The sequence below is a fragment of the Rhinoraja longicauda genome, chromosome 11 (assembly GCF_053455715.1).
Source record: "Rhinoraja longicauda isolate Sanriku21f chromosome 11, sRhiLon1.1, whole genome shotgun sequence".
Classification (NCBI taxonomy): Eukaryota; Metazoa; Chordata; class Chondrichthyes; order Rajiformes; family Arhynchobatidae; genus Rhinoraja; species Rhinoraja longicauda.
In genome coordinates this window covers 1,646,677-1,670,973 of record NC_135963.1, presented here as the reverse complement: position 1 = coordinate 1,670,973, position 24,297 = coordinate 1,646,677, and the positions used below count along the sequence as shown (strand labels likewise).

Sequence of the window (24,297 nt, the reverse complement as noted above, 5' to 3'; positions counted from 1 at the left end):
ACTAGTCACTGCCTGCCATTCTGAAAAGGACCCGTTTATTCCTACTCTTTGCTTCCTGTCTGCCAGCCAGTTCTCTATCCACATCAATATTGAACCTGAATACTGGTCTTCATTGCGAGAGGATTTGAGTTTAGGAGCAAGGAGGTCCTACTGCAATTGTACAGATCCCCTGGTGAGACTGCACCTGGAGTATTGTGTGCAATTTTGGTCTCCTAATTTGAGGAAGGACATTCTTGCTATTGAGGGAGTGCAGCGTAGGTTCACCAGATTAATTCCCGGGATGGCGGGACTGACATATGATGAAAGACTGGGTTGTCTGGGCTTGTATTCACTGGAATTTAGAAGGATGAGAGGGGAACATATAGAAACGTATAAAATTCTTAAGGAATTGGACAGGTTTGATGCAGGAAAAATGTTCCCGATGTTGGGGAGTCCAGAACCAGGGATCACAGATTAAGAATAAGGGGTAGATGGTTTAAAACTGACATGATGAAAAACACACCTTCGCCCAGAGATTTGTCTTCTTCTTTCGCGTCCCTCATCCATGTTTCAAATGTTGACATCGTTGTCATCGTTAATCTGTGGAATTCCCTGCCACAGAAGATAGTGGAGGCCAATTCACTGGATATTTTCAACAGAGAGTTAGATTTAGCTTTTAGGGCTAACGGAATCAAGGGATATGGGGAGAAAGCAGGGTACTGATTGTGGATGATCAGCCATGATCACAGTGAATGGCGGTGCTGGCTCGAAAGGCCAAATGGCCTACTGCTGTGCCTATTTTCTATGTGTCTATGTTTCTATGTGTGTATGTTTCTATGTGTCTATGGTCCTTGATTCACAGACTCTGGGCACTTTGCGTTGTGCTCCAGATTGCAGATTTCTGCTTCAGAACATCTAGCGTTCCTCGTGTCCCCACTGATCACACTTCTATATTATTACAATCATTTTGCTTTTACTGCAGAATGTAGCTGGTGGACACAGTCCACTTTTCCTCTGGCCCTTAGATTGGGGGGAATTGGGTGAATTGTTTACTGTTTCTAAACAATTCTTGCAAGTCAATGCCAAGTTGAGCAAAGTCAACAACAAGCTTGTGGAATGAACACAGCGTGTGTGACCAAAGTCAGTGTGGTGATAAGGGCCGAGTTATCTCGATCTAGTCCGGTCACCCTAACCTCCGTGGTCATGTCACACCTGATGTCAAGCCACATCACCTCACAAACGTTAACAAAATTAAAGTTATTTTAACTAAATATCTCCCCACTTATTTCATTAAGCCCGTACAAAGCTGCTACATTTAGATGGGGGAAGAGGGACCTCCACTCAATCCTGATGGTGGCACGTTTACCCTGTCTTCAACATGACTCTGGATGGGTGGAGATGTTCCAAACACCTCGAGCGTTGACCCTGACATGAAGTGGCTGACTCAGCATTCGTGGTCAGCTGAGCCAGAAGAGCGGGCTATATATATTGGGCGGCAAAACCCAGAGAGGGCAGACTCAACATGAAGTCCCTCATCTTCCTGTTGGCTCTCGCCCTTGTTGGTAAGGCATGGCTTTGGTCGACTTTGTCCACTTCTCAAACCGACTTTGTGAGCGTCTGTTCACTTCATTTCTGATGTTCATTTCTGTTTCTTCCTTCCTTCCACAGGGAGTGATCATGTCAGTAAATATGGTACGTATATCCTTCCTCTCCCTCACGCCCCACAGACTTTCCTCGCCCGGCCCATCTTTGTCTCAACGCCACCTTTGCTTTTTCTCTTTGCACAGATCCCAACTTCACCGAAAACAGACTTCACATCTACAGGTATGAAGGTGTGATTCTATCTGGACTGCCCGAGAGAGGATTGAACCAAGCTGGAGTTAGACTGGTCTGCAAAGTGAAAATCAGGAGCGTTGGACAAAGACAGTACCTTCTGCAAGTAAGTGGAGAATCCTGCAACCTTTGGGCTGCCAGAGTGTATGGTAGGGAATGTCGACACAAAATGCTGGAGTAACTCAGCGGGACAGGCAGTATCTCTGGAGAGAAGGGATGGGTGACGTTCAGGTCAAGAGCCTTCTTCACAAGGGATGTACAACCTTCCTGCAGAAGCTTTCTTGATTAGTACGGGTGTCAAGGGTCATGGGGAGAAGGCAGGAGAATGGGATTGAGAGAGAAAGATAGATCAGCCATGATTGAATGGTGGAGTAGACGCAATGGACCAAATGGCCGACTTCTGCTCCGAGAACTGATGAAGGATTGGCTTGTGTTGGGAGGGATTCTCCAGCACGATTCCTGGGGCAGAGTGTTTAAGATCCGAAGAGGGAACAAAGAGACGTGTTCTGTTTTCCCTGGAGCACTGGGGTCTGTATGGACACGGCGGGCCAAATGGCTGTCTCCATCCTTTGTGAATCTGTTAACTGGAAACCGGACATGTTGGGAACACCCGGCAGGTCAGGCAGTATCTGTGGAAAGAGAAAAACGTTTCAGGACAGACGTCCTTTGTCACAACCATTTTGACAAAGTGAGATGAGCGGGATGGGGAAGGGATAACAACGTTTACTTTAGTTTATTGTCATGTGCACAATGAAATGCTTTTTCGTCGCGTGCTTTCTGTGAAAGACAACACATGATTACAAGCAAGCCATCCACAGAGTGTAGATACAGGATCAAGGGAATAACGTTTAGTTCAAGATAAAGCCCAGTAGAATCTGCTGATAGTTTGAAGGTTTCCGCTGAGGTGGATGGGAGGTCAGGACTGCTCTCTGGTTGGTGAGAGGACGGTTCAGTTGCCCGGTAAGGTGCAGGATGGGACAGAACAAGACTCTGCCAGGTGTCATGAAGCTGGCCTCTGTTCCCTTATCGCCTAGAGTAGCTACAAGTCTTTTTCAGGAATCCTGAAGTGAGTGGTATGTGTTGTGGGTGCATTGGCAGCAAGGACATTGTTTGTGTTTGGCATTCTCGCTGTGTGTAGCAGTCGTACCCAGAACCAGAGCCCACAAACAGTTGGCAAATTGGCTCAGTACAAGCTGGTGATACGGTGAACACGGATCACACTCCCAAAGACTGGACGTTAATAGTCCTTGCAACACGGGACAGCTGGACACACTTGCATTGCATACTCTGCAGCACCGGAGGCTGAGGGGAGACCTGATAGAAAATGATGAGAGGCAGAGATAGGGTCGAACCTTGTTCCCCAGGTGGAAATGTCCGAGACTAGAAGGCACAGCTTGAAGGTGAGAGGGGGAAGGTGTAAAGGAGAGGTGTGGGATGAGTGTTTCACGCACAGAGAGGTGGGTGCCTGGAGCGCACTGCCAGGGAGATGATGGAAGCAGATGCAACAGCCATGTTTAAGAGGCAGACACAAGATGCTGGAGTTACTCAGCGGGTCAGGCAGCATCTCTGGAGAGAAGGAATGGGTGACACAAGATGCTGGAGTTACTCAGCGGGTCAGGCAGCATCTCTGGAGAGAAGGAATGGGTGACACAAGATGCTGGAGTTACTCAGCGGGTCAGGCAGCATCTCTGGAGAGAAGGAATGGGTGATGTTTCGGGTCGAGACCCTTCTGATGTTTGAGAGACATTGGACCAGGCACATGGACAGCTGGGGAATGGTGAGATAGAACCATGTGCTGTTTAAATTGGCATCATGTCTGGAACAGTCAAGGTGGGCCGAAGGGCCTCTGCCTGGTCTGCCCTGTTGCTATCACATTATAACTCTTGCACAACTTGCAATCTGGCCAACTGGTTCAGCAGAGCATTACTTTTCTCTCAGTGACCTTCTTCAATAAGTACGTAGTCAGTATCTGTGGTCTAAACATAATCGGATGTGTGCAAACGGAAACCTTCCCAATGATGTGATGGTACGGTGTGGAGTGGGAAACGTGTTTGTGCATGGCCTGATGTCAACCTGCTTTCTCAGATTGAAGAACCCCGCATCCAGGAACTCAATGGCGTTTGGCCAAAGGACCCGTTCACTTCCGCCAAGAAGCTGACGGAACGATTGGCTCCACTCTTGACCAAAGCCGTGAAGTTCGAGTACGTCAATGGACGCGTGGGGACCATCTTTGCCCCGACCAACCTGCCTGAAGACATTCTCAACATCCACAGAGGCATCCTCAACATCTTCCAGATCACCATCAAGAAGGCCCAGTCTGCCTACGACCTGCAAGAGGTAAGCATTTGTTCCCCACCCTGACCCTCGCTCCTCAGTTACTCACTTCCACATTCACTTTAGTTTATTGTCACGGGTGCCGAGGTACAGTGAAAAGCTTTTGTGGCGCACTAACCAGTCAGCGGAAAGACAAGACATGGTTACAATCGCGCCCTTCACAATGGATAGGTACGTTATAAGGGAATAATGTTTAGTGCAAGGTAAAGCCAGCAAAGACAATAGACAATAGGTGCAGGAGGAGGCCATTCGGCCCTTCGAGCCAGCACCGCCATTCAATGTGATCATGGCTGATCATTCTCAATCAGTACCCCGTTCCTGCCTTCTCCCCATACCCCCTGACTCCGCTATCCTTAAGAGCTCTATCCAGCTCTCTCTTGAATGCATTCAGAGAATTGGCCTCCACTGCCTTCTGAGGCAGAGAATTCCACAGATTCACAACTCTCTGACTGAAAAAGTTTTTCCTCATCTCAGTTCTAAATGGCCTACCCTTTATTCTTAAACCGTGGCCCCTTGTTCTGGACTCCCCCAACATTGGGAACATGTTTCCTGCCTCTAATGTGTTCAACCCCTTAATAATCTTATACGTTTCGATAAGATCTCCTCTCATCCTTCTAAATTCCAGTGTATAAAGTCCGATCAAAGATAGTCCGAGGGTCACCAATAAGGTAGATAGTCATTCAGCACTGCTCTCTGGTTGTGGTCGGATGGTTCAGTTGCCTAATAAAAATGTGCGTTTTCACACTTCTGTACCTTTTGCCCGATGGGAGAGGGGAGAAGAGGGAGTGACCGGGGTGAGACTGGTCCTTGATTATGCTGCTGGCCTTGCCGAGGCAGCGTGAGGTGTAGATGGAGTGGGTGGGAGGGAGGGAGGTTGGTTTGTGTGATGGTCTGGGCTGCTGGCCTTGCCGAGGCAGCGTGAGGTGTAGATGGAGTGGGTGGGAGGGAGGGAGGTTGGTTTGTGTGATGGTCTGGGCTGCTGGCCTTGTCGAGGCAGCGTGAGGTGTAGATGGAGTGGGTGGGTGGGAGGGAGGTTGGTTTGTGTGATGGTCTGGGCTGCTGGCCTTGCCGAGGCAGCGTGAGGTGTGGATGGAGTGAGTGGGTGGGAGGTTGGTTTGTGTGATGGTCTGGGCTGTGTCCACAATTAGCTGCTCTTCCCCCTTCTTGTCCAATAACACTTGGAGTTGCTCCTGTGCAGGCTGGGATTGAAGGGATCTGCCATGCCAGGTACCTGGTCCAAGAAGACAAGAGGAAAGAACGTGTAACCATCATAAAGTCAAAGGACCTGAACAATTGCCAGGAGAGAGTGGTGAAGCACACTGGCATGGCCTACACCGAACTCTGCCCCAGCTGCCAACTGGTGAGTCCTTCATCATTCATCCATCTCAGGTCACCCCACCCACTGTGACCAGCAGAGGCTGAGTTTCGTTGAGAGACACAGCACGGAATCAGGCCCTTCGGCCCACCGCGGGTGTCAGGTTACGGGGAGAAGGCAGGAGAGCGGGGTTGAGGGAGAGAGTTAGATCAGCCATGATTGAATGGTGGAGTAGAATGGCCTCATTCTGCTCCTATCACTCACGCCCTCCTTAGCATTGTAACAGCCTCCAGCTTCTGACCAGAGTCCCACGTCCCTGCTCTTTCTACCCAGCTTTGAAAAGTGCAGAGAAGATTTACGAGGATGTTTCCAGGACCTGGGGGCGTGAGCTACAGGGACATGTTGGGCAAGCTACGACTTTGTTCCCTGGAGCGCAGGAAGATGAGGTGATCTTATCAGGTGCATAAGATCACCAGGGGAATAGACAGGGTGAAAGCAGTCTCTTGCCCAGAGTAGAGGAATCAAGAACCAGAGGTCATAGGTTTAAGGTGAGAGGGGATAAGATTTAATCAGAACCTGAGGGGTAACATTTTCACACACAGGGTGGTGGGTGTATGGAACGAGCTGCCAGAGGAGGTAGTTGAGGCTGGGACTATCACAACATTTAAAAATCGTTTGGACAGGTGCATGGATAGGACATGTTTGGAGGGATATGGGTCAAACGCAGGCAGGTGGGACTAGTGTGGACGGGTCATGTTGGTTGGTGTGGCGACGTTGGGCTGAAGACCGGTAACCACCATGTTGTTCTCCCACCGACAGAGAGGCAAGAACATCCGAGCCTCGGTTACCTTCACCCACGTGCTGAAGCCCACAGCTGCGGGGGCCATCCTGCAGGAAGCCAAGGTGCGGGAGGTGCACCAGTTCACCCCCTTCCATGAGCTGGACGGAACACTCCGCGTTGAGACAAGGTACGGATTCACACTTACCCCTCTGCCGGCCCACTGCCAATGATTCCCATCACCTCACCTCACCTCAGCCAAGACTGGCCTGTGCTTCTGATTCTCATTTCACAGCCATGGTCACTTCTCCCTCTGCTGTGCTCTGAGTAAATCCACCTTGTCTGATGTACAACCAATTATTGATTGATTGATTGACAGATACAGCATGGAGACAGACCCTTTGGCCCACCCAGTCCAGGCCGACCATCGATCACCCGTTCACACGAGTTCTATCTCATCCCACTTTCTCATCCACACCTTATACACTGAGAACAATTTACAGAGGCCAATTAATCCACAAACTTGCAACTTTAGTTTCCTTCAAAGATACAGCGTGGAAAAAAGACCCTTTGACCCACTGAGCCCAAGCCGACCATCAATCACCCACTCACACTAGTTCTATGTTATCCCACTTTCTCATCCACTCCCTACACACTGGGAACAATTTAGAGGCCAATTAACCTACAACCCGCACGTCTTTGGGATGTGGGAGGTAACCGGAGCACTCCAAAGGAACGGACCTTCGATGGTGGGGGGTCAGTACCTGTGATGGACCTTCGATGGTGGGGGGTCAGTAATGTTTCGGACCATCGATGGTGGGGGGGTCAGTAATGTGACGGACCGATGGTGGGAGGGCAGTACCTGTGATGGACTTTCGATGGTGAGGGGGTCAGTAATGTGACGGACCTTCGATGGTGGGGGGTCAGTAATGTGACGGACCTTCGATGGTGGGGGATCAGTAATGTTTCGGACCATCGATGGTGGGGGGGGTCAGTAATGTGACAGACCTTCGATGGTGGGAGGGCAGTACCTGTGATGGACGTTCGATGGTGAGGGGGTCAGTAATGTGACGGACCTTCGATGGTGGGGGGTCAGTAATGTGACGGACCTTCGATGGTGGGGGGTCAGTAATGTGACGGACCTTCGATGGTGGGGGGGTCAGTAATGTGACAGATCTTCGATGGTGGGGGGGTCAGTAATGTGACAGACCGTCGATGGTGGGGGGTCAGTAATGTGACGGACCGTCGATGGTGGGGGGGTCAGTAATGTGACGGACCGGCCAGTACCCAGCGCTCTCTGTAGTCTCCATCGTTCCTGGGCGTTGGAGTTGCTGAGCCAGGCCGTGATGTAAAGCTGGCACTGCCAGCCAAGTGGCACTGCCCTGGGGCAGCGGTGGGCGGTGGAGTGTGTTTGAGGTTCCAGGGCGGCCGTGTTGGTGACGGAGAGCTTGTGATGAATGTTTCCCGTTGCAGACAGAGCCTGATCCTGGAACAGATCACCACGGCAACTGTGACTGCGGTGCCCGACCTCCAGAGCCAGCGCTCCCTACAGTTCCGCAGTGACAGGAGCGTTCTCCAGCAGCCCTTCATGCTCACCCGTGACCAGAACATCATCCTGAAGGTGAGGCTCTGTGCCTCTATACTGCTCACGGCCAGATAGCAAGCTCTGAGATAGTTCACTTTATTGTCACCTGTACCCAGGTACAGTGAAAGGCTTTTGTTGTGTGCTGACCAGCCAGCGGAAAGACAAGACATGATTACAATCAAACTACCCACAGTGTACAGATACATAAGGGAATAGCGTAAATAACATTTAGTGCAGGATAAAGTCAGCAAAGTCCGATCAAAGATAGTCTGAGGATTACCAATGAGTTAGACAGTAGTTCAGGACCACTCTCTGGTTGTTGTAGAATGGTTTAGTTGCCTGTTCACACAGGTGGGAAGAAACTATCCCTGAATCTGGAGGTGTGAGTTTTCACATGAGGCAGTATGGTGTGGGGAGGTGATGAACACATGAGGCAGTATGGTGTGGGGAGGTGATGAACACATGAGGCAGTATGGTGTGGGGAGGTGATGAACACATGAGGCAGTATGGTGTGGGGAGGTGATGAACACATGAGGCAGTATGGTGTGGGGAGGTGATGAACACATGAGGCAGTATGGTGTGGGGAGGTGATGAACACATGAGGCAGTATGGTGTGGGGAGGTGATGAACACATGAGGCAGTATGGTGTGGGGAGGTGATGAACACATGAGGCAGTATGGTGTGGGGAGGTGATGAACACATGAGGCAGTATGGTGTGGGGAGGTGATGAACACATGAGGCAGTATGGTGTGGGGAGGTGATGAACACATGAGGCAGTATGGTGTGGGGAGGTGATGAATACATTTGGCATGTTGGCCTTTATCAAGCAGGGAACTGAATATTGAAATAGAGTATTGAATTTGGGACGTTATGTACAAACCTTTTGTCATATAACATGATGTAAAAGACATTTGTACGGGTTGATGGATAAGGAAGGTTTAGAGGGATGTGGGCTGGTGGGGCTGGTGTAGACGAGGCATATTGGGGGGGCGTGGGAATGTTGGGTCATACGGTCTGTGTCCGTGCTGTGTCACTCTGTCACTCCATGTTGGTGAGACTGTATGTGGAGTATTGTGCTCAGTTTTGGTCGCCCTGCGATGGGAAGGTAGTCACTAAGCTGGAAGAAGAGAAGATTTACAAGGATGTTGTCAGGATTTGAGGGATTGAGCTATCCGGAGAGATTGGGCAGGCTAGGACTTTATTCCTTGGAGCACAGGAAGCTGAGGGGTGATCATATGGAGATGTATAAAATAATGAGGGGAATAGACAAGGTGAATGCACAGTCTTTTTCCCCAGAGTAGGGGATTCAAGAACCAGAGGATCTCAGTTTAAGATGAGAATGAAAAGTTTTGAGGAACTTTTTCCACAGAGAAAAATAAAGTTATTTTGCTTGGTTTGGCTGTGTGGAACAAACTGCCAGAGGAAGTGGCTGAGCCAGGTACAATAACAACGTTTAGAGGGTGTGTCGGATGGATCTGCAGATGCTGATTTATACCGAAGATGGACATAAAATGCTGGAGTAACTCAACGGGACAGGCAGCATCTCTGGAGAGAAGGAATGGGTGATGTTTCAGCTTGAGATCCTTCTTCAGATGTTTGGACAGGTACATGGTTAGGTGAGGTTCAGAAGGATACGGGCTCAATGCGGGCAGGTGGGACCATTGATGGTAGATGGGGCATCTTGGTCAGCAAGGACAAGTTGGGTCTGTGGCTGTGCGGTATGACTCTAAGCCAGTGTTAGTTAAAGTCCTGGATATGATGGTCCAGAGGGTGTGAGCTATAGGGAGAGGTTGAATAGGCTGGGTCTCTATTCCATGGAGCGCAGGAGGATGAGGGGAGATCTTATAGAGGTGTACAAAATCATGAGTGGAATAGATCAGGTAGATGCACAGAGTCTCTTGCCCAGAGTAGGGGAATCGATGACCGGAGGACATAGGTTCAAGGTGAAGGGGAAAAGATTTAATAGGCATCCGAGGTATAACTTTTCCACACAGAGGGTGGTGGGTGGATGGAACGAGCTGCCAGAGGAGGTAGTTGAGGCTGGGACTATCCCATCGTTTAAGAAACAGTTGGACAGGCACATGGATAGGACAGGTTTGGAGGGTTATGGACCAAGCGCAGGCAGGTGGGACCAGTGTAGTTGGGACATTGTTGGGCGGTGTGGGTGAGTTTGGGTGAAGGGCCTGTTTCCACACTGTATCACTCTATGACTGAATGACTGTCTCACCTTGTGTCCCACTTGTGTGTAGGTCAAGGACATCCTGAGCCACATTGCCAAGAACAATGTACAGAACATCCACTCTGATGCTCCCTCTCGATTCCTGGAGCTGATTCAGCTGCTGCGATCCTCTGACCATTCCAGTCTAGTTGAGGTGTGGAGGATGGTGAAGAACCAGCCTGAGTTGAGGTGAGGCACCGTGACCTCCCACTTTGTGTGGAGATAATACTGGTCATGGGTAATTGCAAACTTGTTGTTTGGAAGCGAGTGACCCTCGTTCTAGATGGTTCCATGGGGAGGGGAATCATCCACTCAGTGAGAACACAGCAGGATGTGTGCTTCCATCCAGCCTTGTCCCACTCACCTACATTGTAGTCAGCGTTAGCCCAGCCTGTGCGGTGTACAGATACGGGGGAAAGGAAATAAAGTTTAGTGCAAGATAAAGTCCATTAAAGTCCAGTTAAAGATAGTCCGAGGGTCTCCAATGAGGTAGATGGGAGGTCAGGACCGCACTAGAGGAAAAAGGAAAACTGTGCCAGGGGGTTGACCAGAGTAAAGGTCCAGTGGGGCATCTAGAGTTGGCCAGATCAACATTGATTGAAGGAGCTGGTGTTGTTCCATGATTGCAGGCGTTGGTTCATTGAAGCACTTCCTGCTGTCGGGACAATCGACTCACTGAAATGCGTCAAGAGCCACATCCAGGAATCGGAGATCAGTGGGCTGGAGATCCTGCAGACCCTACTGCTGGCCATGCACCAAGTCAAGACCGATCGGCAAGTCATGAGCGTAGCCAACGTGAGTATTCCCATTATCCACCTTCATGATGTCTCCCTGATGGACCAAGTCAGCAGCTCAACAGACACTTCAGTTCAGCACAGCTTCTCGTCACGTGTACCGAGGTACAGTGAAAAGCTTTTGTTGCGTGCTCACCAGGCAGCGGAAAGACAAGACATGATTACAATCGAACCATTCACATTGTAGAGATACAGGATAAGGGAATAACGTTTAGTGCAGGGTAAAGCAATGGTTAGTCAGAGGGTGGTGAATCTGTGGAATTCATTGCCACAGACGGCCGTCCAAGTCATTGGATATTTTTAAGGTGAGATTGGCAGATTCTTGATTATGGGGAGAAAGCAGGAGAATGGGGTTGAGAGGCAGAGATAGATCAGCCATGATTGAATGTAGACTTGATGGGCCGAATGGCCTAATTCTGCTCCTGGAACTGATGAACTTATTGTAGAGGACCTTTAGCTGTCCATACAACCTGCCTCACTGTTAATCTCACTGAGCTGAGGCCAAAGTCACACCTCATCTTGGTTGACGAGGGAAAGTAATGAATCTCCCAAACTAGACTCCAGGGACTGCAGTTGCTGGAATCCTGAACAAAATGCAAACTGCTGACTCAGCAGCTCCGGCACATTCCCTGCATCTGTCCATTGAAGGGAAGAAGGCGTTTTGGATCTGGACCCTTGGTCTTTAGCTGGGACTGCGTTTGAGGCTTGAGATCGGCACGTATACATGCAGGGAGTGGAGGGATAGGGTGCAGGCAGAGGGCATGAGGTTGTTTTGGCATCATGCTGGGCATGGAGATTGTGGGCCGAAGGGCCTGTTCCTGTGCTGGACTGCTCTATGTTCTAGTCCCAGCAGCTGGGGCTTTTGGTTTGACTGCGTTTGCTTTCTCTTGCTGCAGGAGATCATCAACCTCAGTATGATCAAAGACACGCCGTTCCTGCGTAAGGCCACTCTCCTGGCGTACGGCTCCATGGTCTTCCGATTCTGTGCCGAAAGGTCCACCTGCTCCGATGACGTGTTGAAGGTGACTTCTTGCTTCCGGCCCCATCTGGTCCCCGCCCCCGGTCCCCTTCCCCCCCATCCCCCGCCCCCGGTCCCCTTCCACCTCACGGCCCCCCGGCCCCCCGGTCCACTTCCCCCCCATCCCCCGGTCCCCTTCCACCTCCCGGCCCCTCGGCCCCCTTCACCCCCCTGGCACCCTGGTCCCCAGACCACCCGGTCTCCCGGTCCCCTTCCCCTGCCCTCCGCCCCCCTAGACTCCCGGGCTCCTGGCCCCTTCCCCCCGGTCCACTTCCCCCCTTAGTCCCCCAGCCCCCCGGTCCCACAGTCCCCTTCCCCCCCAGCCCCCCGGCCCCCAGATCCCTAAGTCCCCCCAGCTCCCCCCCGGTTCCCGAGCCCCTTCCTCCCTCCGGCCCCCTCCCACCCAGCCCCCCGGTCTCCCGGTCCCCTCCCCGGCCCGTCCTGCTACTGTGCCTCGCTGTAAATACAAGCCCTCTCTTGCAGCCCCTCCACAACCTACTGGCTGAAGCCACCAGCCAACGTAACGAGGAGATCATCGTGTTGGGCCTGAAAGCCATTGGCAATGCCGGGCAGCCCGCCAGCATCAAGAGTATCGTCAAGCTGTTGCCGTCCTTCGGAACCGTCTCCTCCAACCTCCCGCTCAAGATCCGTGTGGACGCCATCATGGCTCTGCGTAACATCGTGAGGAAGGACCCCAAAACGGTGCGGCTCGGATACCTTCACCCGCGACCAAACTTAGTCTTTGTCGGTGACATCCCCCAGATGGGCAGATGCTGATACGCCCACTGAATGGTAGCTGGATGTGGACTCCACGAGTCCAGTCAGGAGGCACAAGTCTTCAACATCCAACTCACTACTTGCCTCACTGGGCTGGCACTTGATCAGTGTGGGAGTCAGGGGTTGTGGGGAGAAGGCAGGAGAATGGGGTTAGGAGGGAGAGATAGATCAGCCATGATTGAATGGCGGAGTAGACTTGATGGGCTGAATGGCCTAATTCTGCTCCTATCACTTATGATTTTGTGATCTTATGGCATGGCAGTGCAGCGGGTAAAGCCCTACCTCAAGGCGCCAGAGACCCGGGTTCGATACTGACCTCGGGTGCTGTCTGCACGGAGTTTGCACGCTCTCCCCGTGACCGCGTGGGTTTCCTCCGCCTGCTCCGGTTTCCTCCCACATCCCAAAGACGGGCGGGCTTGCAGGCTACGGCCACAATAACAACGTTTGGACAGCTGCAAGTTGGGAAAAGCTGAGGAAAAGTTTAGAGGGATATGGAGCACGTGCAGGCAAATGGGACTAACTTAGATGGGACATCTTGTCAACGTGGATGAGTTGGGCCGAAGGGCCTGTTTCTGAACTCAAGAACTCTAATGATGGTCAGCATGGATGAGTTGTGCCGAAGGGCCTGTGTCCATGTTGTAAGACTCCATTAATGGGCAGCATGTTAGATAGAGCTCTTAATGATAGCGGAATCAGGGAGTATGGGGAGAGAGCAGGAACGGGGTACTGCTTGTGGATGATCAGCCATGATCACATTAAATGGCGGTGTTGGCTCGAAGGGCAGAATGGCCTCCTCCTGCACCTATTGTCTATTGTCATGGGTAGGTTGGGCCAAAGGGCCTGTGTCCATGTTGTAAGACTCCATTAATGGGCAGCATGGGTGAGTTGGGCCAAAGGGCCTGTGTCCATGTTGTAAGACTCCATTAATGGGCAGCATGGGTGAGTTGGGCCAAAGGGCCTGTTTCTGAGCTGTGGGTCTCTATGACCAGTTCAGGGCAGCTACTAAGACAGATGTTTTCCGTCTCTCTCTCTCCAGGTACAGCGCATTGCTGTGCAGATCTTCCTGAACCGCAAGAACCACCCAGAGGAGCGGATGATGGCGTGTGCCGTGCTCTTCCTCACCAAGCCTCCTCTCACCCTAGTCTCCATGGTGGCCAACTCACTGCTGACTGAGACCAGCCTGCAAGTGGCCAGCTTCACCCACTCACACATCAGAGCGCTGTCCAGGAGCTCACTGCCCGGCATCTACTCCCTGTGAGTATCCAAGGCCCTGGTTCACCCACACACACCCCCTCTACCCCGCTCCCCACTGGCACCAGCGTGCACCCGCTCCACACTGGCACCACCGTGCACCTGCTCCACACTGGCACCACCTCCACACTGGCACCACCTCCACACTGGCACCACCTCCACACTGGCACCACCTCCACAATGGCACCTCCTCCACACTGGCACCATCTCTACATCCGCTCCACACTGGCACCACCTCCACACTGGCACCACCTCCACAATGGCACCACCTCCACACTGACACCACCTCCATACCAGCTCCACACTCGAACCACCTCTACATCGCTCCACACTGGCACCACCTGCATACTGGCACCACCTCCACACTGGCACCACCTCCACACTGGCACCACCTCCACACTGGCACCACCCCCACACCGCTCCACCCTGGCACCACCTCCACACTGGCACCACCTCCACACTGGCACCACCTCCACACCGCTCCACACTGGCACCACCATGCTGGGTGCTGAAGACAGGGTGCCCCTCACCAACACACCGATCATTGAGCGTAGAACGTATCCCCGTATGAATGCGCCAGCCTAGTCAGCATCATTGCCTCTTGTCCCCACAGGGCGACCTCCTGCAACCTGGCCTTGAACATCCTCAGCCCCAAGCTGGAGCAGCTGGGCCATCGTTTCAGCAAGGTGTACCGTGCCGATACCTTCATGTGTAAGTGCCTGTGCCCACCCTCACGGGCAGTGTCAACGCCGGCCACACAGACACAAAGACTGAACAATGAGAGAGCTTTTACTCCAAGGTCGTGGCCAGGAATATTGCATCTCAGAGCGGAGCCTCCAACAGGGAGTTTGCTTGTGCACATGATCATGATTCACGGGATGGCCAACATGTCCATCGTTGCACAACACGCATGTGGCTTGATTTTCATTTGTTGTGAGAGTACAAGAGTTGGGACATCTGGATGTGATTGTACAAGTCAGTGGTGAGACCACACTCTGGCAGCCTGTTCCATTCACCCACCACCCTTTGTGTGACAAAGTTATCCCTCAGGTGATGGGAATGTTGGCTGCAGGTCCCGGACCTCAGCTGCAGGAGGACGTTACTAATTTGGAAAGGGTCCAGAAGAGATTGGCTGGGATGTGACCTGGACTTGAGTCAGAGACACTGGGATGTTACACTGGGATGTGACCTGGACTTGAGTCAGAGAGACACTGGGATGTTACACTGGGATGTGACCTGGACTTGAGTCAGAGAGACGTTGGGACGTTACTTTGGAGTGGAGGAAATTGAGGGAGCAGCTTATTGGGGAGTACAAGATCACCAGGGGGGCGGATAAAGTCAACACTCACAGACTTTATCCCAGCGTGGACGATTCTAAAACTAGAGGGCACAGACGTCAGAAACATAGAAACTAGGTGCAGGAGTAGGCCATTCGGCCCTTCGAGCCTGCACCGCCATTCAATATGATCATGGCTGATCATCCAGCTCAGTAACCTGTACCTGCCTTCTCTCCATACCCCCTGATCCCTTTAGCAAAAAGGGCCACATCTAACTCCCTCTTAAATATAGCCAATGAACTGGCCTCAACTACCTTCTGTGGCAGAGAATTCCACAGACTCACCACTCTCTGTGTGAAGAAATGTTTTCTCATCTCGGTCCTAAAAGACTTCCCCCTTATCCTTAAGCTGTGACCCCTGGTTCTGGACTCCCCCAACATCGGGAACAATCTTCCAGCACCTAGCCTCTCCAACCCCTCAAGAATTTTATATGATTCTATAAGATCCCCCCTCAGTCTTCTAAATTCCAGCGAGTACAAGCCTAGTCTATCCAGTCTTTCTTCATATGAAAGTCCTGCCATCCCAGGGATCAATCTGGTGAACCTTCTCTGTACTCCCTCTCAGGCAAGAATGTCTTTCCTCATATTAGGAGACCAAAACTGCACACAATACTCCAGGTGCGGTCTCACCAATGCCCTGTACAACTGCAGTAGAACCTCCCTGCTCCTAAACTCAAATCCTCTTGCTATGAATGCAAACATACCATTTGTTTTCTTCACTGCCTGTTGCACCTGCACGCTTGCTTTCAATGACTGGTGCACCATGACACCCAGGTCACGTTGCATCTCCCCTTCTCTTAATCGTTCACCATTCAGGTAATACTCTGCTTTCCTGTTCTTGTCAGGTGAGAGGGGAGAGATTTAGGAGGATTCTCTGGAGCAACCATTTCCACTTAGAGGGTGGTCTGTATCTGGAATGAGCTGGCAGACCTGTAGAGGGTGGTCTGTATCTGGAATGAGCTGGCAGACCTGTAGAGGGTGGTCTGTATCTGGAATGAGCTGGCAGACCTGTAGAGGGTGGTCTGTATCTGGAATGAGCTGCAGACCTGTAGAAATAGACACAGCGATGGGTTTCACAAGACATTTGTACCGATACAGGGATGGGAAAGGTTCACAGGGATACGGGTCAAGTGCAGGCAAATGGGATTAGCCTCATTAGACTGGGTCGGCAAGGACAAGTTGGGCCGAAGGGCCTGTTTCCATGCTGTGTGACTCTCCACACAGTGGCACAGCGGTAGAGGTGCTGCCTGAGAATGTTGTTGACTTGGGTTCAATCCCGACTACGGGCGCAGTCTGTACGGAGTTTGTACGTTCTCCCTGTGACCACCTGGGAATTCTCCGGGTGCTCGAGATTCTGTAAATGCTCAGGATTCCTCCCACACGCCAAAGACGTGCGAGTTTGTAGGTTAATTGGTTTGTGTAAATTGTCTACAATGTGTGTGTGTGGGGTAGTGCTCGTGTACGGGGGGATTGTTGGTCGGTGCGGACTCGGTGGTCTGAAGGGCCTGTTTCCACGCTGTTTCTGGAAAGTTCTAAACTAATGTAAAGGTCAGGGCTTGTGCACGGTGATAAATCATCGTTGTGTTCTTGTGTTGCAGACCGGGTGATGGCTGGCATATCGGCCAAAGCACTTCTGATCAAGTCATCCAGCACCATCATCCCCACGGCCCTGATGGCCAAGGTCAGGGGTCACGCTATGGGTGGTGAGATGGATCTCATTCAGGTAATGAGCCAAGCTGTGAGCTGCAGGTTGGAACAATTGCAGGTTGATGCTGTGAATGAAGGCATTCTTACCCTTTGTGTCCACCCCTACAGGTTGGGTTGAGGGCTGAGGGTCTCCAAGAAGTCATCACAAAGACTCGATCATCAGACATCAAGATCACGGAGAACAGGTCCATCCGCCGCATCCTGAGCAAGGTGAGGGTGGCCACCAGTTCACCCACGTTATTCGCTCGCCAGTCCTGGAGTCAACAGCATGGAAACAGGCCCTTCAGCCCAAGCTGCCCATGCCCACCAACATGCCCCATCTACACTAGTCCCACCTGCCCACACCGACCAACATGCCCCATCTACACTAGTCCCACCTGCCCACACCGGCCAACATGCCCCATCTACACCAGTCCCACCTGCCCACACTGACCAACATGCCCCATCCACACTAGTTCCACCTGCCCACACCAACCAACATGCCCCATCCACACGTCCCACTTGCATACACCGACCAACATGCTCCATCCACACTAGTCCCACCTGCCCACACAAACCAACATGCCCCATCCACACTAGTCCCACCTGCCCACGACAACATGCCCCATCTATACTCCCACCAACCCACACCCACCAATATGCCCCATCTACACTAGTCCCACCTGCCCACACCGACCAACATGCCCCATCCAGACTAGTCCCACCTGCCCACACCGACCAACATGCCCCATCTACACTAGTCCCATCTGCCCACGCCCACCAACATGCCCCATCTACACTAGTCCCACCTGCCCACACCGCCCAACATGCCCCATCTACACTAGTCCCACCTACCCGCGTTTGGTCCATACCCCTCCAAACCCGTCCTATCCATGTACCTTCCCAAGTGTCTATTAAATGTTATTATAGTCCCTGCCTCAACGACTTCCCGCGGGAACTCGTTCCCTACACCTGCTCCCCCTTTGTGTGTAAACGTTGCCCCTCAGGTTCCTGTGAAAGCCTTTCCCCGCTCACCTGAAACCACTGCCCGAGGGCTTCCCGCACTCACACCAAGTTCACTCTCTTCACCAGATTGTTAACTGGAAGGATTTCCCCGAGGAGGAGATACTGGGATCAGCTTACGTCAGAGTGTTCGGGCAGGAACTGGCCTTTGTGCAAATCCGCAAAGACACCATCGATCAAATTGGCCAGGTACGGACGGGGTGGTAGAGTGGGGGGGGAACTGGGTTCCCTTTAGTTTATCCTCACCTGTGCCAATGTACAGTGACAAGCTTCTGTTTGCGTGCCATCCAGTCAATGAAAAGACTATTAATGAGCACAGTCGAGGTGAAGTCCAGCGAGTCCGATTAAAGATTGTCCGAGGGTCTCTAATGAGGTAGATGGGAGATCAGGACCGCTCACTGGGAAGAAGCTGTCCCTGAATCTGGAGGTGTGCGTTTCCACACTTCTGTACCTCTTGCCCGATGGGAGAGGGAAGAAGAGGAAGTGACCGGGGTGACACTGGTCCTTGATTATGCTGCTGCCTTGCCGAGGCAGCGTGAGGTGTAGATGGAGTGGGTGGGAGGGAGGTTGGTTTGTGGGCATTGATGCTGGAGGTGGGATGGTCTCACTAAACTCTGACCTTGGTGTTACAGTTCATGACGGCACCACTCAGCAGCCAGTGGAGGAGTTATCTGCAGCAACTCAACAAGGGCATCAGCTTCCAGCCCGCCAAGGCCATCATGGCCGCCGAGGTGCGGCGTGTTGTTCCCACTGCCGTCGGTCTCCCCATGGAACTCAATCTCATCGCAACTGGTCTGGCGGTGGCCAAAGGAAACAGTAAGGCTTTCTTCACATCTTGATAGACCCATTCCCCTGCTTCTCCATCCTGTCTCCCAGGCTGGCAACCTGAGTCCTGGAGTCATTCTAAACACTGACCAACATCTCATAGAAACATAGACAATAGGGGCAGGAGTAGGCCATTCGGCCCATCGAGCCAGCACCGCCATACAATATGATCATGGCTGATCATCCACAATCAGTACCCCGTTCCTGCTTTCTCCCCTTATCCCTTGATTCCATTAGCACTAAGAGCTTAATCTGACTCATGTCCCACCTACGCTAGTCCCACCTGCTCACATTTGGCCCACATCCCTCTAAACCTTTCCCATCCATGTACCTGTATACCTTTGTGAAAACATAGAGGTCTATGCTGGGTCCCAGGGAACATCGAGCAGCACAGCACAAGAACTTCCCTTTGCCCCACAATGTTCATCAGTTCATTGGTTCCAGGAGCAGAATTAGGCCGTTCAGCCCATCGTCTACTCCACCATTCAATCACAGCTGATCTATCTCTCCCTCTCAACCCCATTCAACCCCATTCTCCTGCCTTCTCCCCATAACCCCTGACACCCGTACTAATCAAGAATCTGTCCATTGCCAGTCAGTGCGGGCAAGTGCTCACCAAACATGAGGCCAAGTTAGACGTTAAACTAATCTGCTCTGCCTACACATGATCCATATCCCTCCACTCCCTACTGTAGCTGCCTCCACCACCACCCCTGGCAGTGGGTACCAGGCCCCCACCACCCTGTGTAAATATAAATGCCGCGCACATCTCCATTAAAACCTTGCCCCTCTCACCCAAAGCTGTGCCCTCTGGTCTTTGGCATTTCCACGCTGGTCAGGATGGAACCCAGGTGGATGGAGAGGTGATGGAGCAGCACTACCTACTGCACAGGGCCCGCACCTCTGCGGCAGATCTCAAGAGCCAAGTGTTTCATTGTCACAAGTATCAAAACGCAATGGAAATGGTCACTTCCACCAACAAAGGTGGAACTCAAAGCAAGTCCTCAATAGACAGCAATAAACTAAACACATGATCTAGTGCACAAGAAACAAAGCCCAGAGTGTGAATGTGGAAAGGATAACATTAAAGGAAGTTTGCGTGGTTTTGTCAACGTATAACGTTCATCACATTAACATGGTTCTCACTCTCTCTCTCCCTCGATACAGTTGAAGTTCGCTCGGAACCTGCCATTTCCCGACTTCCTCAGTTGCTCACCTCCAAGATTCAGCTGCGGGCTCGTCTGACCCCAAGGTAAGGACTTGAACGACTTTAGTTCCTGAGATCACCATCCATGACTGCCCCATTGACCTGATGGTGCCAACCTCTGCCCTCACCCACTCACCAAGACTTCCTCTCTTCTCTGCAGCGTGGCCATGCACATCAGGGCCTTCATGGGCATCAACATGCGTTACATCCGCTCAGGAGTGAGTCTTCACACCAATGTCCGCACAACCATCCCCGTGGACGTGATCACCAAGATCAACCTGAAGGAGGGCAACCTCAGGATCGACACCACTCCAGCTCAGAAGGAGAACAAGATCGTCAGCATAGAGTGAGTCCAGTCAATCCCACTTGTTTACACAATGATGGGTGGCACAAAATGAATTTGTGGGCAGCACAAGGACCCAGGTTCAATCCCGACTACGGGCGCTGTCTGTGTGGAGTTTGTACGTTCTCCCCATGACCGCGTGGGTTTTCTCTGTGATCTTCGGTTTCCTCCCTCACTCCAAAGACGTGCTGGTATATAGGTTAATCGGCTTGGTATAAATGTAAATTGTCCCTAGTGTGCGTAGGGTAGTGTGAGTGTGCGGGGATCGCTAGTCGATGCAGACTCGATGGGCTGAAGGGCCTGTTTCCGTGCTGTATCTCTAAACTAAACTAAATTATCCCAAGGATGATTGGGTTAATCTATGATGAGTGTTCAAGAACACTGGGCCTGTACTCGCTGGTGTTTAGAGGAATGAGGGGGAACCTCACTGAAACTTCCCGAATAGTGAGCGGCCTGGATGGAGTGGATGTGGAGAGGATGTTTCCACCAATGGGAGAGTCTAGGACCAGAGGTCACAGCCTCAGAATAAAAGATTGTACCTTTAAGAAAGAGATAAGGAGGAATTTCTTTATTCAGAGGGTGGTGAATCTGTGGGATTCATTGCCACAGACGTCTGTGGAGGCCGACATTGGGTATTTCTAAGGTGGAGATTGACAGATTGTTGATCAGTACAGATGTCAGGTGTTATGGGGAGAAGGCAAGAGAATGGGGTTGAGAGGGAGAGATAGATCAGCCATCTATCGGTGATTGAATGGTGGAGTAGACTTGATGGGCCGAATGGCCTAATTCTGCTCCTATCACTTCTGAACTTGTAAACTTATGTATGCCTGTGAGCTGCAGAGTACTGCATGATCTTGACCAGCTGGGCAAGTGGGCTGAGGAATGGCAAATGCAGTTTCATGCAGGAAAGTGTGCCGTTTGTTTGTGTTTGTGGCCCATTGCTGTTTGCGTTTGCATGATTTGCTGACATGATCTGCAATGTCCAGTTCCCAGGTTTATACCGTCTCACGGAATATCGAGAACCTTTCCACAGAGAGACGGTTGCCAATCCTGCCTCAGCCCACACGGAGGGACATTTCCAGCCAACAATTCCGGTCGTCTGCTCAGTCAGGAAGAGTCTCAGATGAGAGCAGTGTGGTAAGTATTCTGCATAAAGTACACCCTTCACATGTCGAGTACACGTCCCCGTACACATGTACTGTGAGGTACAGCTACATTGTTAACCCTGCATCACAGCCTCACACACACACACACAGACACACACACACACACAACGAGTGTGTAATGATCGTATGTGCTGAGATCACAACAATGGAATTCTTACTTGCTGCAGTTTAACCGGTCTGTAAACACAATGTTTTAAGATAACACAATGAAGAAAAACAAAGATTTAAAGAAAAAAAACTAATATTAATGCAAAAATCCAAAGTCCTGAGTGAAACCAAAACAGTTCAGATGTAAATAACACAAATTATAGATAAATCACACGTAAACCACAGGTAAATCACACATAAACCACACATAAGTCACACATAAACCACACATAAGTCACACATAAACCACACATAAACCACACATAAACCACACATAAATCACACATAAACCACACATAAACCACACATAAGTCACACATAAACCACACATAAACCACACATAAACCACACATAAACCACACATAAATCACACATAAACCACACATAAGTCACACATAAACCACAGGTAAACCACACATAAACCACACATAAATCACACATAAGTCACACATAAACCACAGGTAAACCACACATAAACCACACATAAACCACACATAAACCACACATAAGTCACACATAAACCACAGGTAAACCACACATAAACCACACATAAATCACACATAAACCACACATAAACCACACATAAACCACACATAAGCTACACATAAGTCACACATAAGTCACACACGAACCACACATGAACCACTAATAAATCACACATAAACCACACATAAACCACACATAAATCATATAAATTACACAAAAAGTGTACATAAATTAGACATCACTTTTACAAGCCGGCGAAAATAAAATGATCGTGCAAAACATGAGACGTTAGTGCCCAGCACAATTGGACAAGGTGCACAGTGGTGCCAGTGTTAGTGCGCGGTGTTGCGTTGCTGAGGTGGGATTTGTGTTGTGTGGGTCGGTTCAAGTACCTGATGGTTGTGGGGAAGTATCTGTTCCTGAACCTGGTGGTGTGGGACGTGAGGCTTCTGTACCTCCTGCCCGGCAGCAGCAGTGAGTGAGCAGAGGGCACCATGATGAGAGATGCCGCCTTCTGGTGTCGAGGCTTTTTAATTGCCTGCCCGTGCAGCTTTACAGCGAAGTTCTAGATTGTCCCGACTCATAACCATTGTGTCCACAGACGCAGGTCGCCCCAGAAACCCTCGCTGACCAAATCCCATGCTCTGGAGAGGATCAGCGTCCGAGGTTCCCCAACCGAGCTGCCTATCGTGCGTGCATGAGAGCAGACAAGGTCGGAGTACAAGCCTGCATTGATGCACGAATGGAGAATGCCGTTTCCATCAGACACATCCCATTGTACCGATTGATTGGCAAACACCAGCTGAATGTCACCCTTATCCCAGGTGAGCACGAGTTTACATTCATTCCCCCCTCAATAAACCTCCAACAGCACAGAGTCACAGAGTGATACAGCACAGAAACAGGCCCTTCAGACTACCACGTCCATGCTGGCCTTTATGTCCATCTAAACTATTTACACTTGCCTGCTTCAGTTTAGTTTACTTTAGGTTATTATTGTCGCGTGTACCGAGGTACAGTGAAAAGCCTTTGTGTGCATGCTGTCAGTCAGCGGAAAGACAATACATGATTACAATCAAGCCGTCCACAGTGGACAGATACAGGATAAAGGGAACAATGTTTAGTGCAGAGATATAACATGGAGGTCTGATAAAGTCCAAGTTAATGATAGATAGTAGTTCAGTTGGTCAATGTTGGTGTGGTAGTAGCTGATTGTAAGAACCTCACGGTACAACTGTGTAGGTTAACACGATTGGGACGGGTCTTTGCCAATAGGGGTCTGATGATCTTGTTGGACTAGAGGGTGTGAGCTATAGGGAGAGGTTGAGCAGGCTGGGTCTCTGTTCAATGGAGTGCAGGAGGATGAGGGGAGATCTTATAGAGATGTACAAAATCATGAGAGGAATAGATCGGGTAGATGCACAGAGTCTCTTGCCCAGAGTAGGGGAATCGAGGACCAGAGGACATAGGCTCAAGGTGAAGGGGAAAAGACAATAGGAATCTGAGGGGTAACTTTTTCACACAGAGGGCGGTGGGTGTATGGAACAAGTTGCCAGAGGAGGGAGGTGAGGCTGGGTCTATCCCATCGTTTAAGAAACAGTTGGATAGGTACATGGATAGGACAGGTTCGGAGGGATATGGACCAAGCGCAGGCAGATGGGACTAGTGGAGCTGGGACATTGTTGGCCGCTGTGGGTGAGTTGGGCCAAAGGGCCTGTTTCCACACTGTATCACTGTATGACTCCATCTTTGTCTTATCTCTTCTTGCAGTCAGCTCAGCGGCAGACATTGAGACAATCGTGCTGGAGATACAGACTGGAGCCAAGTCTCTGACCAAGATGATAAAACTCAACGATAAGGAGTCAAAAATGGAGCACATTCCATCTGCCATGGACCCAGATAGTCTGGGCAGGATCCTGATAAAACAAGCTCAGGTACGGTCTGAATCATCCACGATGTGACACCACCTGCCCACACCAGCCTTGCACTGCAGAGTGAACACTGGGTGAAGCCGGGACAGTTGACAACTGGCAATGTTTGCAATCCATCTCATGCTGTTGCAGAGAACAAGGCCAGTGAGTCGGTGCTGACCGGTGATCACCCCATACACTAGCACTATCCTCTATACACTGGGGACAGTTTACAATCCTCACTGAAGTCTCATTAACCCACAAACCTGCACGTCCTTGGAGTGTG

At 51.0% G+C, this 24,297-nt stretch overlaps 1 protein-coding gene across 1 annotated transcript in view; it reads left to right on the top strand.

Annotated features, from left to right (window-relative positions):
* The first annotated feature begins 1,419 nt into the window (after positions 1–1,419).
* The window catches only part of LOC144598230 (vitellogenin-like), a 36,438-nt gene continuing 13,560 nt past the window's right edge, over positions 1,420–24,297 (top strand). The window contains exons 1-22 of the mRNA XM_078408119.1: positions 1,420–1,541; positions 1,648–1,671; positions 1,767–1,918; positions 3,898–4,149; positions 5,345–5,506; positions 6,281–6,429; positions 7,713–7,860; positions 10,074–10,231; positions 10,672–10,837; positions 11,733–11,858; positions 12,338–12,556; positions 13,668–13,885; positions 14,496–14,593; positions 16,817–16,941; positions 17,034–17,135; positions 17,997–18,116; positions 18,560–18,743; positions 19,920–20,004; positions 20,120–20,305; positions 21,289–21,439; positions 22,703–22,925; positions 23,872–24,035. Coding sequence (XP_078264245.1) covers positions 1,502–1,541; positions 1,648–1,671; positions 1,767–1,918; positions 3,898–4,149; positions 5,345–5,506; positions 6,281–6,429; positions 7,713–7,860; positions 10,074–10,231; positions 10,672–10,837; positions 11,733–11,858; positions 12,338–12,556; positions 13,668–13,885; positions 14,496–14,593; positions 16,817–16,941; positions 17,034–17,135; positions 17,997–18,116; positions 18,560–18,743; positions 19,920–20,004; positions 20,120–20,305; positions 21,289–21,439; positions 22,703–22,925; positions 23,872–24,035 — 3,252 coding nt within the window. The 5' untranslated portion in view covers positions 1,420–1,501. The remainder of the gene's footprint in view (positions 1,542–1,647; positions 1,672–1,766; positions 1,919–3,897; positions 4,150–5,344; positions 5,507–6,280; positions 6,430–7,712; positions 7,861–10,073; positions 10,232–10,671; positions 10,838–11,732; positions 11,859–12,337; positions 12,557–13,667; positions 13,886–14,495; positions 14,594–16,816; positions 16,942–17,033; positions 17,136–17,996; positions 18,117–18,559; positions 18,744–19,919; positions 20,005–20,119; positions 20,306–21,288; positions 21,440–22,702; positions 22,926–23,871; positions 24,036–24,297) is intronic.